The sequence below is a fragment of the Hibiscus syriacus genome, unplaced genomic scaffold (assembly GCF_006381635.1).
Source record: "Hibiscus syriacus cultivar Baekdansim isolate YM2019G1 unplaced genomic scaffold, ASM638163v2 tig00110607_pilon, whole genome shotgun sequence".
Lineage (NCBI taxonomy): Eukaryota > Viridiplantae > Streptophyta > Magnoliopsida > Malvales > Malvaceae > Hibiscus > Hibiscus syriacus.
Window position 1 is genome coordinate 426,394 of NW_024062799.1, and position 18,989 is coordinate 445,382.

The 18,989-nt window shown below is 36.3% G+C and overlaps 2 protein-coding genes and 1 pseudogene across 2 annotated transcripts; 2 read left to right on the plus strand and 1 right to left on the minus strand.

Moving 5' to 3' along the window:
- Positions 1 to 745: 745 nt before the first annotated feature.
- LOC120135283 (endoglucanase 17-like) lies at positions 746 to 3,190 on the plus strand. Its single transcript, XM_039151569.1, has 8 exons — positions 746 to 1,042; positions 1,168 to 1,374; positions 1,457 to 1,657; positions 1,761 to 1,853; positions 1,950 to 2,111; positions 2,184 to 2,295; positions 2,377 to 2,540; positions 2,625 to 3,190. Exons 1-8 carry the CDS (start codon positions 797 to 799, stop codon positions 2,955 to 2,957), a joined length of 1,518 nt encoding a protein of 505 aa, XP_039007500.1. The 5' UTR covers positions 746 to 796; the 3' UTR covers positions 2,958 to 3,190.
- Positions 3,191 to 13,244: 10,054 nt separating this feature from the next.
- LOC120135375 lies at positions 13,245 to 13,878 on the minus strand (annotated as a pseudogene).
- Positions 13,879 to 15,382: 1,504 nt separating this feature from the next.
- On the plus strand, positions 15,383 to 17,698 carry LOC120135317 (60S ribosomal protein L19-3-like). The gene is made up of 5 exons (XM_039151600.1): positions 15,383 to 15,618; positions 16,354 to 16,476; positions 16,865 to 17,178; positions 17,366 to 17,436; positions 17,524 to 17,698. Exons 1-5 carry the CDS (start codon positions 15,507 to 15,509, stop codon positions 17,546 to 17,548), a joined length of 645 nt encoding a protein of 214 aa, XP_039007531.1. The 5' UTR covers positions 15,383 to 15,506; the 3' UTR covers positions 17,549 to 17,698.
- The last annotated feature ends 1,291 nt before the right edge of the window (positions 17,699 to 18,989 follow it).

Genomic DNA, 18,989 nt, shown 5'->3' on the forward strand with positions numbered 1-18,989 from the left:
AGGGTATCTATGGTTCAATAAATTAATCCAGAAAAACCTTGGGGGGAAATCGAGTAAAATTCATGAGCATGGGTAGATGATACTAGCTAAACAGTGAGTTATTTGAAATTGCTTCCATTAAAATTTGATTAATATTTAAATTGAATTGATTTATATTGAATTTGAACTCGAATCAAAATTTTTAACTAGACAAGTAAGCTACTTAACTCGAAAAATAACGAGAAACTTGAAAAATAATATATTAATTTTTTAGATTAATAGTATTAATTGTGGTTTTAAATACAATATAAGACTTTCATGTATTTAATGTTTATGCTCGAGTTTGATATTCAATCAAGCAAAGTCAAAGAATATTTCGAATTTGAGTTTTTTTAGCTTTAATTTTTTATTTCGAATCGAACTTAAAAATTTTAAGCTCGAGAGCTTTTGAATCGAGTCGAGTTTTAAATATTTTCAAATAAATTTATACTATATTTTACTTTTCTTTTCAAATCGAATTGCACTTAATAATATTCATGCTCGACTCTATTGGTTTGCAATTACAGCCCTGTTTATGAGACAATGTCTACCACCTGATAGAGAATGTGGGTCTAATTATTGTTCTAACTGGTAACATGTTAAAAAATAAATAAATAAAAGAGCAAAAAGAGTGAAGTGATAACTTGTAGCCAGTAGCCAGCAGCCAAGCGGGAAGGTAAAGGAGCAGCAGCTTTTGCTATATAAACAACGAAGGGGAGTAATCTGCTCTGCGGCTTACAGCAGATTGGTTGGTTGGGGCTTGGGGCAGCCTGGAAAAATGGGTCTCTCTCTTTCCCCTTTGGTTCTCATACTTCTTTTAGCTTGTTTCACTGGTTCTTTTCTTCAATGTAATGGCAACCCTTTTCGCAAATATCACCACAGTCGCATTGCCAAGCATAACTATAGAGATGCACTTTCCAAATCTATCATATTTTTCGAAGGCCAAAGGTCAGGGAAGCTTCCCTCTAACCAGAGGGTTACTTGGAGAAGAGACTCTGGCCTCTCAGATGGTGCTGCCATGCATGTAAATACGCAAAACCAGCTCTCATTTTCTTTTTGAATAGTCTGTTTCTTGCATGTTTTTATTGGTTTTTTCTTTCAAGTTGGGTTGCCATGTGATATTTTGAGTGTGAAACATGAAAAATGCAGGTTGATCTGGTGGGAGGATACTATGATGCTGGTGATAATGTGAAGTTCGGGTTCCCAATGGCCTTCACCACCACCATGCTTTCCTGGAGTGTGATTGAGTTTGGTGGACTGATGAAAGGAGAGTTACAAAATGCTAAACAAGCCATCCGTTGGGCTACTGATTACTTGCTCAAAGCTACAGCACATCCAGACACTGTCTATGTTCAGGTTTCCCAACTCTTCAAAATTTCTACTTTTTTTCTTCTTCATAAAACAGGGTATCTGATGTTGGCTCTGGGTTTTTGTGTAGGTTGGTGATGCAAACAAGGACCATTCTTGCTGGGAAAGACCCGAAGACATGGACACCCCGAGAAGTGTTTTCAAAGTAGACAAAAACACTCCCGGTTCTGATGTAGCCGGGGAAACTGCTGCTGCTCTTGCTGCTGCCTCTTTGGTCTTCAGAAGAAGTGACCCCACTTACTCCAAGCTTTTGGCTGGGAGGGCTATCAGGGTAAAAAATCTCATATATTCTTACAAAACATTTGCGAAATGATCCCTGCTCTGTTCTAAATTTCCTCAGAAAATTGAAAATTGGCCTTGTCCCTGAGTAACAGGTGTTTCAGTTTGCTGATAAGTACAGAGGACCCTATAGCAATGGGTTGAAAAAGAATGTGTGCCCGTTCTATTGCTCTTATTCTGGATATCAGGTGCGTTGATGTTCCTAAAGATTTTTTCTTTTAAGTGTTGTTTGGTTGATGTAATGTGAGTGTATGCCAACCTAATTTATTTGTGGTTAATGTTAGGATGAATTGTTGTGGGGGGCTGCTTGGCTACACCGAGCCACCAAGAACCCGGCCTACCTAAGCTACATTCAGGTAAATGGGCAGATACTTGGAGCTGCAGAGTTCGACAACACTTTCGGATGGGATAACAAACATGTTGGAGCAAGGATTCTTCTTTCCAAGGTTCCATTCTTTTCTGATCCTGTTCCTCGACATTCAAGTTAAATTGATTCATGTGGTCCTTGGTACTTTCAGGCATTCCTTGTCCAGGGACTGAAATCTCTCCATGATTACAAGGGACACGCAGATAATTTCATTTGCTCAATCATTCCAGGAGCCCCATTCTCTTTATCTCAATACACTCCAGGTCCCTACTTCCCATCTAGCTTTCTTGAATAAATGTAAAATGCCAATATTTTTTCCTCTTTAATGTCGTTTCTTTAAACAGGTGGGCTGTTGTATAAGATGAGTGACAGCAACATGCAATATGTTACCTCCACTTCTTTCCTGCTTCTCACTTATGCCAAGTACTTAACTTCAGCCCACCAGGTTGTTAACTGCGGTGGCACCAGGGTCACCCCGAAAAGGCTCCGAACCATTGCCAAGAAACAGGTCATTGTTGGGCTTCATTTTTCATTTTTGAGTTAGTTTTTTTTTTAAACTTATAACCAACTTTCATAAATGTGTTATTATCAGGTGGACTATCTGCTAGGAGACAACCCCTTGAAGATGTCCTACATGGTAGGATACGGTCCAAGGTACCCACAAAGGATTCACCACAGGGGCTCATCTTTGCCATCGGTTGCAAATCACCCAGCCAAGGTCCAATGCTCCGCAGGCTTTAGTTTCATGAAGTCCCAATCTCCCAACCCCAACATTCTGGTAGGTGCAGTCATTGGCGGTCCAGACCAGCGCGACAGGTTTCCAGATCAACGGTCGGATTATGAGCAATCAGAACCAGCAACTTACATAAACGCACCCCTTGTAGGAGCGTTAGCTTACCTTGCTCACTCTTTTGGTCAGCTTTAAGGGACCCTACAAGTCTCCACCACTACCCCTGTTTAGGGTTATAAGCAACTTTAACATATTTAGGTATCCGTAATGTCTTAAAAAAATGTTAAAAAGTTACAGTAGCATTATATTCCTCGGGGAAGTGCACAAAGCTTCGAGGCAAATAGGGTCCAGACCTAATGCTCGAGCCCCAAATCTTGAAGGCTGAAGCACAATTGTCAAGAATGAAGGAGGATGTTTTTTTTTTTTATTATCTATAAACAGTATTTAGCCTCTGTATTAGTGGCGTCCCAAGAACGGCGTTTATTGTAATGGCAAAGCTCACGCTATAAGAATTTTGGGCTCCAACAAGTAATAGTACGTTTTGGGGATTTGCTTTTTCTACTTTTCAATGCTTTCTTTATGTTCTTGTGGAACCTGTAATTTGTCTTCTCTACTTGCACAACGGTTACTCCTTTCTGCTACTCGCGGTGTTTTAGTTGGGATCATTAATGTAATAGTGGAATGTTGCGTTGCATGCAGAAATTGAATATTATACCGTTGTAGCTTTAATGGGAAAACGATATTTGACCGTTGAAAAAATGTTGTAGAGGGAAAAGTGATAACCTGATGGAGATAAAAGCAAAAATTGGTCCGAACCAACAGCTACACGTGATAGACATTGTTAATATTAGAAAAAGCTGGTATTTTTAAGGAGATTGTGTCACAGGCCACAGAGTTGGGCTCAGGACATTGGTGCAAGTGTCCGACTAAGAGCTTCTAGATGGAGTATTGGGCTTATCAAGACCATCAGACCTATCCCATCACTTGAAGAATGTTATGGAGTATGTTCACACTGGCCGTGCAAAAAAAGAAAGTGGCACCTTATAAGACTGTGTCCACACATGCAACACATATATAACAAGAGACAACAAATCAAAAGAAATTGTGGGGGAATCTTACCATATCAAGTGTGATCAGCCATCAAAGTAAAGAATTAGAACAATTGATGTAATGAGATGGTGGTTTGGGTATCTTCCCTTAAATAGGGGATTTGATTGATGGAGTTTCCTTATATACAAAGATTTGTAATTAATTGGGATCATCTTATCTGTTGATGTAAATAGATCTAGGCCATTGATTTAGAGGGAGCTTAACTATAGATAGAGAGTCTCCCTCCTCATTTGTAGCATCTCATTCCATTCATTCTCTTGGGAGAGTAATAAAGTTCTGAGGCATTTACTCTATCTCTTGTGTGCTTTGTTCCTAAGTCTCTTTGTGTTGTTATTTCTCTTGGTGGCTAGGAGTAGCCACACTTGTGTTTGTACTTCTACACCATAGTCCAACCATGGTGGCTTAGAGTAGTCACGTTGGTGTTAAAGTTTTCGTATCCTAGAAGCCTTGAGGGCTTGGTTCTAACCTTTGTGAGTTTGCATGCTCACTAGGATTGGGTAAGGCTTACTTAGTCGCAGAGAAGACCCAAAAGTGTCAAGAAGCATCTACGGTCGCATGTCCCATCAGACCTTAACTCTGATATTAGGACATTTGGGCTTGAAGGTTCTGAGGTCGTGACAAGTGGTATCAGAGCGAGTCGTTATGGGTAGACAACGATCGTTTCGTTCGTATTTTGTGGAATTGTTAAACATGCAAGTTTGATTTATTTATTGTATTGTCAATTTACTTTAGTAGTTAAATTGTTAAAAATTTGTTCTCGAGCTAGTCAGGGGTGATTGAACTAGTTCTTGACAAAGAGTGAGAGATAGGGCATAAGAGAAAAGGAGTTTCCGCACGCAAAGGAAAAGAGAGTCATGGTGGGAAATGAGAAGATAATCCGATGGGCTCGAGAGCATCGTTGGTATCTAAGAATGAGGATGCCATGATGACCTCGCAATAAATCCTTGAGGCGGCGAAAGCACACCAAGAGGAGCTGGATCTCGAGGTAGAAAGGCTCAAAGGTGGAGCTTAAGGCATGTTCGAACAAGACAGTGCGTTCATTCATGAGGACGATGAGAGTCTTGATGAGGAACAAGAAGAGGGACTAACAATAGATGAGATATGTGCTTATTTGATGAAAGGTTTAACTTTCCATGAGAATAGGCTCATCAAGTTGGAGGAGATCTCAACTTTGTGGGAAATGAGGGTTATAAGACTCGAAAAAGATGAAGAAGAGGTTAGGAAGACCCAGAGTGATATGGAGTCCCACCTTAATAAATTAGAGTCTATGGATGACAGGTTCAAGGACGAGACGCACCGAGTTCACAACGAGTTAGAGATGGTTCGAGGGAGTAATGCCCATGAAGTCGAGGTGATGGTTTTGAGAAATGAGGTGGATGAGCTCAAGGGTGAGCTGGTCATATGCAAGGGTGCAATGAGTGAATGGGGTACACTCAAGACCTTCTGGGAAGCACTTAGACCAGGGCGAAGCTCGCGGTGGAGCAAGGTGATGCCCAGAGACTTTCAGAGGTCATAGTTGTAGAGCTTGCGGGGGGTAATTCAATCAACATAGAGTTATCCAGGTCCACGTCGAGGGAATGCGACAATGGTGGGGGAGACTAAGGAAAGGTGAACTAGGAAGGTGGCAGAGAAAACTCTTCGAATGACCAATGTGGGCCATCAACTGTTCGTAGCCAAGGGAAGCCATCAAGGGGGAATGATAAGGCTGAGTCCGTGGTGAAGAAGAAGACGAGCAAAAAGGAGATCAAGAGTTACTTCTGTGATGGTCCCCATGTAATAAGGGGCTGTCCTAAGAAGAATCAACTAGTTATCATCGTCAAAGGGATAGACGAGTCTGGAGAGGGAGCAGCAAGATATGGTGCAACTACAGTTGTTAAAGTAGTCAACCCAGGATCAGAACGTAACGAGATTGTAGGTGTCAAAACAGTCAACACGAGGGGAAACCAGTAAGATAGCAAGCGAAGTCATCAAGTCCAGGGTAAAAAGGAAACATTTAAAGTGATAGCAGTACAAGGGGCATCACAAGGTGCAGAGGTGCCCAAATCGAACCAAGCAGTCCAGGGGAAGGACAAGGCCGAGGATAATGAGCTTGCAAGACTTGGTGCGATAAAGTTTATTTTTTCCAAGGCGAGTGTTAGCCAGTGCAGAAAGGTATAGCCATGTCCAAAGAGGTTGGAGAGTGTCGAGCATGTTTAAGAAGAGAAGAACATGGCTACAAAGGCCACAAATGGAGAAGGGTCGAAAGGGAGCTAAGTCAAAGAGGGACAAGGCAACGGTGGAATCACCAATAGACAAGGCGAGAAAGGAGCGAAGGACTTCAAGTAAGAAGTACCAACGCAATAGGATGAAACAAACTTCAAGGAAGAAAGCCAGGGTAACAAAGGAGCACCGAACTTCAGAAAGGAATAATCGATACATAGAGTCAGACTTCGTGGAGAAAGAAGGGCTGATGCATTTTAGAGTAAATGCAACAGAAAGATAAGTACATCTCAAACAAAATTCTAGTGTTTCTGAGTTTGATTTGTCATCTTTAATGCCAATAGTCTCTTCTGTTGATGGCAAGCCTACCCACCTGAAGGAGTCCAATCAGCTGAAAAGGAATGTTAAGGTTGTTAGATATAGTACAATCAACTGTCGTTTGGTTAAGATTTACAGTACAACTTAAGCAAATAAAACAATATAATCTGGAGAAGAAAAACATGCATTTTGCGAATGAGAATTTTCCATTTCCTGGATCCCATCTTCTTCTCTTCTTACGTCTCAAATTCTCAAACGCTCTAAGGCTATAACAAGATGTTGTAAGTAACACTTTGATACAAATGTATAATGAATGTGATAGTGTGGTCTCTGCCAGATTATTGTTTGACAAAATGCGTAAAAGTGATGTATTTTGGAGTACAATGATTAGATGCTATGCTAGAGGAAAACTGTATATAGAGGCATTGAAGACTACTAGAAAGATGCAAAATTTACAAATAAGACCTAGTGAAATTGTCATGATTAGCATGATTGGTTTATTTGCAGACCTCATGGATGTTGAAATGGGAAAAATGATACTGCTTATGCTATAACGAATCCTGAGAAAATGGGTGTTCATTTAGCAACTGCTTTCATTCATATGTATGCCAAAAGTGAAAATTTAGCTTCCACAAGACTACTTTCCAATGGATTGAACCAGAAAAGCATTGTTTCATGTTCTGTTATGATAGCCGGGAAACTACATGTTTATATTATGATAAATGAAATTTGTGTCGTTGGCTCTTTCTACAGCTTTTGTTGATATGTATGGAAATGTTGGGAGATGAAGAATGCTAAAGCAGGTTTTGATTGTTAAGAATAAAGGTGTTATGATCAGGAGCGCTATGATTGTAGCTTATTCACAAGCTCATTGCATAAATCAGACTTTCGATTTTTTTTTAAGATGAGGAACAAAGGAGTGAGGCCTAACCAAGTAACAATGGCTACCATGCTTGCACTTTGTGTAGAGACTGGAGCCATGATATGGCGAAATGGGTTCATACTGTCATAGTCAGAAGAGTTGTCTAAATAGATATAGTATTAAAATCCATACTTTTGGAAATGTATGCCAAGTGTGGAAACAAGTGTCTGCCGCCGGTGTTGTTGGTCCTGTTGGAGATAGTGGGGTGTTTGAAAATAACTGGAAATTAAAAAGTTTTTGAGAGGAAAATAGATATAAAATCATTGTTCAATGGCCTATTTGACATTTTAGTAGTAGTTTAGGGATAAAACTAAATATTTACCTTTTTTGTTAACGTTGACATATCATTGATTAATGAAAATGACGGTAGAGTTACTATTTTGTTACAAATTGATAATGCTAGTGATCAATTTATTATTTTTGAAACTTCAATAGGGAAAACAAAAACTAATTAAACTTTAGTGACCATATGTTTAGTTTACCCCTATCACAGTAGTTTCTCACTGTTATGACAATATTTGAAATTTACAGGCGGGTTAGTATCTCGGAGCAATTGGCAAGCTGAAGTAGAAGGAACGAAACCCTGATCTGCCTGTTTGCCTTGTTTTCCATTTGGCCATTCATCCGCCTCTTTTGTCATGCGTTTTAGCCAACTGGTGATGAAATGTTTCTTATTTGTTGTGTCTTTCTTCTGGAATTTGTTTACAGATAGTGCATGGAAGGCTAGTTCATCTGTTTTGTTTGCTTAATTCGATTCATAGTAGATTCTGGGGAAGAGCTCCACGTCCCTTCTGATCTCTCTTCTTCTTTTTCTGTAACTTCTTCTGCTGCTGCTGAAAGAGTTGATCGCTTTGGTGAATATTCATCTTCCGTTGAAACGAATGATTGCACTCGTGAATATTCTTCTTCTTCATCTTCTTCCCCTGTTGAAAATGATGATTATTGCCGCGGTGAGTCTTCTTCTTCTTCCTCCTCTGAAAGTCTTGATAGCATCGGTGAATACTCTTCGTCTCCTTCTGTTGAAGCTGCTGATTGTAATGGTGAATCATCACTACCACCACCAACATCTTCTTCTTCTTCTTCTGAAAATGGTGATTCCATCGGGAATCTTCTTCTTCATCATCCTCTCCACCACCATCCTCCTCTTCCTCCTCCTCCTCATCATCATAATCTTCTTCTTCTTCTGTTGAATCTTTTTCATCATCCTCTCCACCACCATCCTCCTCATCATCATCATCATAATCTTCTTCTTCTGTTGAAGTTGATGATTGCAATTGTGAATCACTACCACCATCTTCTTCTGATGATGATGATGAAAGTGGTGATTCCACTGGTGAATCTTCTTCTTCAGGATCATCATAATCTTCTTCTTCTTCTTCTTCTTCTTCTACGGTTGAAAATGACAACGCCTTGGCATATGTCTCTCTTCACCATCTTCTTCCTGCGTTGAAACCGACGATTGAATGAGTGGATTTTCTTCTGCATCATCTTCCACCGCTGAGAATGATCTCTTTTCTGATAATGACAAAGATGGTTCTTGCAGTGTAGACTCTTCTTCAGCTGTCGACTGTTCTACATCTGTACCGGCTTCCCCATCCTGTATGTCAATGGTTTTCATCACCAAAGAATCATCGCTCTCCTCAAGCACGTTCATTGCACCATGCTCAGTTTCTGCTCGAGAACTCTCCTCAACATCACCGTAACCACCAGTTACTCCAATTATTTCTTGCTCTCTATCATTTATTGCAATCTCTAGGATAACAATATCTGATATACCATTGTTTGTGGGACTGCAAATAAATGATCATCCAAATTACATTATTTACAAAAGAAACAGGCAAACTATACGTAACAGTTCATATAATCATACAATCAAAAGAGTTTCACATGTAGAACTTGGTGGAACCATATCTATAGTCGAATTTTACTATATGAAATACTCACCGTGTTTCCGCTCCATCATCTGCCAAATTGATTCTCTCCGTAAAAAAACTCGTAATCTTTCCCTACCAAGCTTGCAATAGCCAAGGCTCCACCCAACACAGCAACCCTTTCCATGCTGCTGGTACCAGCATCATCCCTCTTGCACTTCTCCATATTTATTTTCTTAGTTGGTTCAAAATTTTTGGTGTTGTATTCTTGGCTTTAATCTCTGGCAAAGGGATACTATTCTTGAAGCATAGATTATTTCATCGGGAGGGGCTATGTAGCATCTTAAGTTTGCTTCACGACTGCTCCTCTGCTGAGATTCCGTAGTTTTCACCTCTTAGGACGATACGTAACCCAAGCCAATGACGCTGGTTTAAGTTATCATCTAAGATGGAAATTACAAGAATACGGTACAACAAACGTGGTCAACCGATATTTTTTTATTAAGTTAAGATGTTTACAAAGTAATATTTATTTTAAGTACTCTCAATTATTTGACAATAAACGTTAGTGTTACAGTTGTCGATGCTCAATCTCGTGACCTTTAAAAACAATAACAATTACTTTAACTACCTAAGTAAATTAATTTGTGCATCATCAACCGAATCCTAATTCTTACTTTGGGGTTCTCCTAGTACCAAATATAAAAGGTCTTAATAATAACACTTCTGAACATAGTATTAAATTGTGGTAATATTTTTTAAAATTAACGCAACATCGTAAATCGCACTCGCAGCATAAAATCATAGTTAATTTAAATCACATCATAATATTTACAGGATTCGTAATATAAAATTATTTTAATTTATTTAATCAAATGGAAAATTTAATATAATATTATTATAATATAGTATTTGATTTATCTGACTAGAATATAATGTTGTTGATATTTAATTAGTATAAACTGAAATATAAATTATTTAAAATTTTGTTTTATTAAAGTATGAAAATAATTGAATAAGTATATTTAGTCGGTTAAGCAAGCTACTCATATTTGTTCTCTTATATTTCTTTAGATCATGAGTTCTAAACTCATTAGGAGTACTCATTTTCTTCTCCTAGAGTTCTCATTTCCCTCCCTCTAAGTAGGATTAAAATTATATTTAGAGTTTGTCAAAAAATATATCGAATTAATTTTGTCAAAAACAAGTATGAAAAATAAAACTTGGGCAAATTATAAATTTAATAATTGAACTTTATTCTCTCTCCTATTTAACTCACTGTACTTTAAATTATTTTAATTTAATCAATAAACTATGTACATTAGATTTTTTATCACTCACCCGTTAAATTTTTAACGGTGTATGATTGGGCACTATTAAACTATATTATTAATATTATATTCCATGTTAGAAAAAATAGTTTAAAAATATGGTAAATAAGAAAATATGCTTTGAACTTAATTTTTATGGCTTCTTGCATGAATCAAATTATTTCGATGGTTAAAGGAATGATTGTTATTCCTAGATGTCATGGATTCGAACACCAACGCCTACAATAGGGTGATTGAGCATTAATTTTCAAATGGTTGAGAGTATTTAGAATAAATACTACTTTGTAATTACCTTAGCTTAATAAAAAAAATCTATGGCTTCTTTCACACCAAACCTCCACCCAAGCCCTTACATGACCTTAGAGTTCAAAAAATCGAAGAAAATGCCGACGCCACCACCTTCTTTTGATTTAAACCAATGAATGACACAAAAACAACAATATATCTACACCTTCAAGCTCATCTGAGCTCTCCGCTACTCTCCTCCGTCCATTGCCTCCTTCGCCGCCAAAAAAGTCCACAAAATGGCATACATAGTACTTGTTATCGTCGCAAAGAGAATGTTAGGCTCGATAGATCAACCGAAAATCGTCAAGAGGGGGTGAATTGGCCTTTAGATATTTTGGTGTGGGAGCAATTAAAGATAAGAATTAGACACAAGAATTATAGTGGTTCGATTTTCTCAACCAAAGTCTACATCTACTACCTTAGCTTCACACTAAGGATTTCAACAAATCATTAATTTAATTTTTCATTCTATAGGCTCAAGAGTAACATTTACAATTCTCTACCTTTTCAAGGCTAAACTAGAATCACTCCCCTTTTCAACAAAGGATAACTTATATAAACAAGAAGAGCTCTCTAGTTAGGTGTTTACAAGGATTAAGCTCACAAGAATGGATACAAAAGATATGCAATTAAGCTCTAAGCTTGGATAGGTGTAGTAGAATGAGTTTGTGGTCGTTTCTAACCATTGAGGATGTTATGGAGTCGTTGGAAGCCTTTAATCTCTCTTAATTTTAGTATTTCTGCACATTGGTTTCGAACCAATGAAGGGGGTTTCAAAACTCTCTTGAAAAAATTGTGATCATTAGAATATGGGTTTAGAAACTAAGTAAGGGTTAAGAAACCAAGTACGGTGGTTTAGAAACAAGTTGAGGGTTTCAAAACCTTACAGTAAAAATTGAATATTTGACTTAGTTTGAGTTTCTAAACATACTTTAATGTGTAGATCAAGTAAAAATATTGGAAAATATTTTTCAAGTTTTGTGGACTTTAATTATTTTTGGATTATTTAAACAAATTCAATTAAGTCCAAAAATATTTTACCCTTATTTGTTATATCAAAATATAGGTTTAACAAAGAACAATGCATTGGAACAAGTCCATTCTAAATGTCGGCCCCAAGATTATAATGAAACATAAAAAAGCGAAGGTCATCGTTGGACACAAGAGGTCGAGGCGATCGGAGATTAACTAAGAGAAGAGAAAATTGACGTTCGTTGAGAGGAAGCTTAAGGTTTTAAGACAACTTGTCCCCGGTTGCCGTAAGATAGCTTACTCGAACATTCTAAGATGAAACTAGTGATTACATAGCAGCTTTAGAGATGCAAGTTCGCACCATGACGGCTATGGATGAGTTTCTCGGTGGTGACGGTAGCATTGGACCGCAACTACCGACGCTGATTAAAAAATGATTAACAAAATTTGAAGCCGGAGGAAGCGAAGAAGGGGAGGATTGGAGGAGAAGATATGTGTGGTGAAATAGAGTCATATCTTATTTATCCTATTTTTTAAAACATGAACAATTAATAAAGTAATTTAATAGTAGCCGGTCATAACACCGGTGATAAAAAAATAATGTATAAAATTTAGTGATTAAATTAAAAATTAAAAAAAATACCGTGGGTAAAATAAGAAAAAAATAAAGTTATAATTTACTCATAAATTTTATAATTTATTCATAAAATTATTGTTGGTCTCTACCGATACTTTCTTAACATCTGGTTTACTTGAAGATAGAAGAACTGCAGAAACCTAATGTACCTCTACAGTCAAAAGTACTACTTTTCTGGTAGATGCAGAAGGATATATGGTCATCTTAACACTAACAAGTTGCCACCGCACTTTAATTCTCGTGATCATGGATTATTAACTTTTTTGTTTGTACATGAAGACAGAATTAAAAGATTTAAGGATGATGATACCGCAATATAATAGATCAATGAAAAGAATCAGAGTTTTGGGGATTAACCATTCCAGATGAAGATGAAATTACAAAGATTTGAGGATGATGAAACCGCAACGTAATAGAGGATGTTGGACAAGTTCAAGGATATGAAGTCGAGTTCCATAAACTTTATCAAATAAAACCCAAGCTCGGTGCAATTCAAGAAATTCTTGGAAAATCGAAAAAGATGGGTGCCGAAATAGACAAGCTTAAAGGAAACAATGGTATCAAAAGCTACAAACATTTCTTGAAATTATCAAAAATATTCAAACTTAAGGAAATGGAAGCTGAAATAAACACGCATTAGCCGTTTATTTGCTTGTTCTCTCCAATATAAATAACATGTATGAGGTATTGAGATTACACTTCAATTAGTTGCAGTTTGGCAGTTCTCTTCATGTTTCTTGATTAAGCTAGCTGTGGAAGATGATTCCCAGTTTTCATGTTCAAGTAAAAGATAACAACTTAAACAAAAACGATTCTTTTCTTGTATCGTTTATTTCAATATCCATCGGAGATTGATTTAGCCTCTTGCCGTGGAACGAAGAAGAAGGGCCCAACAGTAAACAGCTTGATATTCTTATCATGCAGGCGACTGAAGGTGCCAATAGGAGCACCAGAAATGGCCTTGTTGACATCAGTCGGTACATCGCAAGCCTCCGAGGGAGAGAGTTCAAGGACAGCCCTGCAATTTCTAAGCCTTCGGTTATGATCTTCGAGCTCGTAAGGAGATATTGTTGCAAAGAAATAGCCCTTTTCATCTGTTGCAGAACTCAGGATCGACAATTACTCGGTTTCATACCCATACTCATCCACACCTTCACAGGTTATCCTCGCCACAGCACCTGCACTCAAAACAGGCACTAACATGAATCTAAGAAAAAATTTAAACGGTAAACATGCATCTTTTGTTACATGATTAGGGAATTACGTTACCTTGGAGAGGGGCGAGTTTCTTTCCTGATCTGCAATAAACGATGCCTTGAATGCCAATCATAGTGGAGAGAAGCCTCTCTTTTTCAAGATTTGGCTTCTCAAGGTTATTATACTCGGTATCACTAGCCAAAACAGCAGCGGCCCAAAGGGACAACAGGAGCAGAAAATATGCAGAAAATAGGATATTCTTAAGAACCATTTTTGGGTGATGATCGAGAGAAGGAATTAAATATTTCTGAATCGGGCTATTGTTGCTTTTTTTTGGTGGAAAGGGGGTATAGGGATAGGCCTGGCTATATAGCTTTCTAAAGAGAAGGGACAGTCTTGTCATATATTAGGGTAAACTACTCAATTGACCACTTAACTATGTAGCTCTTTAATTTTTGATACTGATCTTTTAATTTTATCAATCACACCACTTAACTATTTAACTTATTCGATCAGATTACTAGCCGTTAATATTTGACGAAAATGCTGATGTGGAAGTTAAAATAAATTTTTATATTTTTACATTTAGTCCATAATATTTATATATTCTCTTAATTTAATATTAATTTAAATTTAATTTAATAAATTAATCATCTGATCAAAATTTAACATGTATCAGGTGGAATTGAACGTAGGACCAAAGGTTGGTAAAAGAACCACCAGCCACTACACCAAAAATCCCCAATAGATTATTTCTTACAATAAATTGTATTTATCCTTTTAAAGCTTGATAATGATAAAAGAAAATAGGAGTAAAAATAAATTAGAATAAATTTTTTTTAATATTTGATTCAAGTTAATCAATTAATAAATTAAGTATTGTTGATTATAAAAAATATTTTTAAATACTTTACATCAAAATTATTAAAAAATTAAATTAAATTAAAAGTATTTAAAAATATTTTTAATAATTTTGATGTAAAGTATTTAAAAATAAAAAATAATTTTGATAGAAAAATTATTTAATTAAATAAATTTAAATTAATAAAAAAAAATCCTCTAATCATATATTGACACATGTCAATAATAACACGTGTTATATTCCTATATTGACACATGTCAGATCCTGCTTAGATGGTTAATTTATTAAAATAAATTTAATTATTGACCAAATTGAGAGAATATAAAAATATTAAGAATTAAATGTAGAAATATACCAATTCTTTTAGCTGTCGCGTCAGTATTTTCGTCAAATATTAACGGTTTGTGGTCTGATTGAACAAATTAAATAGTTAAGTGGTGTGATTGACAAAATTGAAAGATCGGTGGCAAAAATAAAAAGGACTACATAGTTAATTGGTTAACTGAGTAGTTTACCCATTTATTTCAGTAACGGGGAAGACTTGGGTGCACGATGGAGTCGGTGAGCACCAAATAACCAACCATGCATGCATTATATATAATCTAATTATCTAAATGCGACGTGCGAAGGCCACCTAATATTTCATTTAGAAAATTGTACTAATTTTACGAAATGGAAAGAGAAAGTTTAAAAATTACTCCAACGAAAATCAGACCTTGCGAATATAAATATATAAATTTGTATAATGATAAACCTATCTGATTTGTTTTTAATACTGAGAAGGCAAAAGCCTTTACGTTGAAGGATCCTACTTCTTAAACAAGGAGGGCCAAAGGCTCGCCAATAAATAATTGTTCAAGGCTCCCACTCTCAAGTTCCATTAAAAAAAAAAAACCCGACTTCTAAGTTGTAACCCAGTCCAAACAAAAGTGTACAAGGCGATTGCAAACCCTAGGGTTAAAGCGGAGCTCACATAAATTGGCGCCATCACTTATTTCTTATCCTTCTCTGCTACCAAAGATACAGAGAGGGAGAAAATGGTTTCTCTTAAGCTCCAGAAGCGACTCTCAGCCAGCGTTCTAAAGTGTGGGAAAGGAAAGGTTTGGCTCGATCCAAATGAAGTCAACGAAATATCCATGGCCAACTCCCGTGCGTCTTTCTCCTTTCTTTTTATCAATTCTTCAACACTTTTTCATTTTCCTTATCATCGCTTTTATGTCTAAATATAATTTGGTCTTGTTTTAGCTTCGTTTATTGCCACATATATACTGGAACTGAAACTCAGAGCTTGTATATATCAGCTACTAGGAAAATGAAAGCCAAAAAGCTAAGGCCTCAATTTCCACGATTGGAGTCTGTAATTTAAATCTGAGTTTGAAGCGCGTTCTTTGGAATTGTAATTTCTAATGGAAAAGTTTCGTGTAACTAGCGCATATGAGACTTAGGATATGTATGCTAAGCTTGTGATTATGCAATTGTTAATTTGTTTGTAATGTCCATTTTTTTGTTGGAAAAAAGACACTTTTAATTAAAATGCTTTCGCTGGTGAATACAACAATTAGCTTAATGGATTACTGATTGTATACATGGGAGTAATAAATTCCGCTGAAGCAGTCTCACGTTAGTCATTTTGCAAATAAAAATGATTTTGTTTGAACAAAGGATTAATTTCTATTTCCCTCTACTGATATACATGTAAATTTATTTATAATTCAACACTGAAATAATTGATTGTAACTTCAAGGTGATACAACCTTCTTTTTAAGAAAATATAATCAAGATTGTGCTAGTGGTATTTTGTTTTTAGTTGAGCAAAACAAAAGGGTTATATATATTTGCAATTTCTTATTTTTCTTCATTTTGTACATGAACCGGAAACTGCAGGCCAGAACATAAGGAAGTTGGTTAAAGATGGTTTTATCATCAGGAAACCAACCAAGATTCACTCTCGATCTCGGGCTCGTCGCATGAAGGAGGCCAAGAGAAAGGGACGTCACTCTGGTTATGGTATGTTATCTAATTATGATCATGGGATTAAATGGACTGGGGGTTGTTTTTAGATGCTGAGTACATGGTTGAAATCTTTGACATTGTTACGTACTTGCACATTAATTCCATGTTGGAACCAGAGTGTATTCTTGGTTGAAATAGACAACTTTACATACTCGCACATTAAGTATCATGTTGAAATCTGAGCATATTCTTGACTACTCATCATGTTTTTAGAGTTAGGATGTCCAAAATCATGAGGAAAGAATCAATTGAAGAAACATTGAGATTTTTATACTGCTGGGAATCTTCTGTTAGCAAACTTAAAGTTGTGAAGAATATCGTGTAAAATTATGTATTGAATTTAATTTGATTAGTTTGGTCTCAACTCTTATGCTGATTCTAGGTAAGCGCAAGGGTACAAGGGAGGCAAGGTTGCCCACAAAGATCTTGTGGATGAGGAGGATGCGTGTTCTGAGGCGCTTGCTACGTAAGTACAGGGAATCAAAGAAGATTGACAAGCATATGTACCATGACATGTACATGAAAGTCAAGGGTAATGTGTTTAAGAACAAGAGAGTACTCATGGAGAGCATTCACAAATCCAAGGCTGAGAAGGCCAGAGAAAAGACTTTGGCTGATCAGTTTGAAGCTAAGAGGGCTAAGAATAAGGCAAGCAGAGAAAGAAAATTTGCTAGGAGGGAGGAACGACTGGCACAGGTAAAATTTTTGTATCATCATAGTGTTCCTTGCTTGGAAGTTCTCTTATTGTCCTCTATAATTCTTGCCCTTTTTTACTTTTTAATTATTCATTATCTGTGTCAATAATGTCTGATAGATTCATGATCATTCTTTTTCATCTCATGTTATGATGTGGGATTTCATTTTTTTTCTGTAATCTCCTCAGGGTCCTGGAGGAGGAGATAAGCCAGCTGCAGCACCCCCTGCTGCTGCTGCTGCTGCTGCTGAACCAGTTGGGTAAGTGTATTTTTGAGATTTTATTTCTTTTCGAAAAATGATCAGTGTTCAAATGATATGTATTTTCCTATTATGTTTCGTATTCAGTGGTTCCAAGAAGTCCAAGAAGTAAGGTGGCCTCCTGAAGATCAGTGAAGAACTTGTGAGCCATGAATTTAGATATGAACCTGTTTAAGTAGTTTTTTGTCGAGCTGTTTCTGGTTAATATGAACTTGTTCAAGATGGATTAAGGATTCATGATTTTGTTCTCACTTTCCCGTTTCTTTTGCTTACCTATATTTGATGTTTATTTTATTTTTGCTATGGTTTTATAGCTTAAATCACTCGTCCATAAATGCACCTGTAAAACATTTGTTGTCTTTCTGAGTTTGAGGTGTTTATGGATTAGACCAGATTTGGATTTAATCATATTAGTATTGTACCATAATTGCTCGTAAGTTTGGTATGGGTTGGCAAGCATTGCTACATATTTGCATGGGGTAAGTTATAAAATTTGTCACTCAACTTTTTTGGCATCTATATTTGTAATTGAAGTTTAAAAGTTTTAATTTAATCGTTGAATTTTCAGTTTGTGTTTAAATTGTTATGTTATGACATAACAGAAGACGGTTTGTCCTTTTAATAATGGTAGTTTTACTAAAATGATGTATTGGATCTGTATAAGATCTTTATTTTCTCTTTTCCTTTTTGTTCTTCTTTATCTTTTCTCATCATCTACTCGAATTTTAACCATTGTTGTGATTGGCTTTAGTCGGTGATAGGTTATTGCGATGTGATCCAAAGTTTTCTATCAAATTTGTTTCATCTTAAACGATAATTTTATGTTTGTTTAGTCGAAAAATATTTGAAGTTTTATAAATTTAACGTAGAATGTTTTGATTATTTTTTAATCTGTGTTTCACTGTTAGATTGTATTGATATTATAGTTTATATTTCTTCGTCATTTTCTCATCGAGATCATCCATCAGACCGTTAAAAGCTTCGAGTATTTAAAATAATACACGTATTCCCAAACGATAATTACTCGACCATCAACTTTCCGGTATCATCACCTTTCGGTCGCCGACACCACTGACCAACCGTCATCTCTATTTCATTTTAGGTACCATCTTAATCTTCATTTCCACCGCTACACACACCTTAACCTAAATCATTGTCCGAGTAGTGCAGTGCTGTGGACAAGAAACAATCGACTATTAGATAACTTTTCTGAAAGAAAAAAAAAACATATCATTGTGAAAAAGATCTTTTTAATTGTGCCAACTGCCAATGGACATTGATGATGATTAAGATGTGCTTGATGAAGAGTTTTTATCGAGCTAAACAGGATAGTGAGGGAAAGAGGACATCACCTTGCTTTTACTAATGAAATATCAATCTATTATTGTTAAAAAGAAGTTTAAACTTAATTTATATTTTGAATGTATAAGTTTATTTTTTGGGTTTACTCGTATCCTTCTAAAAATTGAAGGGATCCTCTCTACTTATCCGTACCAACCAAGGCCAATTCAAATCATGTGAAGGACAACGTAGGAGAAAAATGAAAATGAAAA

What these genes read in the sequence shown, in the direction of transcription:
- LOC120135317 (XM_039151600.1), top strand. Translation starts at nt 15,507, where the DNA reads ATGGTTTCTCTTAAGCTCCAGAAGCGACTCTCAGCCAGCGTTCTAAAG. An exon ending in GGGACGTCACTCTGGTTATG is followed by an intron (nt 16,477 to 16,864) that starts GTATGTTATCTA and finishes TGCTGATTCTAG; the next exon opens with GTAAGCGCAAGGGTACAAGG. An exon ending in GGGAGGAACGACTGGCACAG is followed by an intron (nt 17,179 to 17,365) that starts GTAAAATTTTTG and finishes TAATCTCCTCAG; the next exon opens with GGTCCTGGAGGAGGAGATAA.
- LOC120135283 (XM_039151569.1), top strand. Translation starts at nt 797, where the DNA reads ATGGGTCTCTCTCTTTCCCCTTTGGTTCTCATACTTCTTTTAGCTTGT. An exon ending in TTTATCTCAATACACTCCAG is followed by an intron (nt 2,296 to 2,376) that starts GTCCCTACTTCC and finishes TTCTTTAAACAG; the next exon opens with GTGGGCTGTTGTATAAGATG. An exon ending in GAACCATTGCCAAGAAACAG is followed by an intron (nt 2,541 to 2,624) that starts GTCATTGTTGGG and finishes TGTTATTATCAG; the next exon opens with GTGGACTATCTGCTAGGAGA.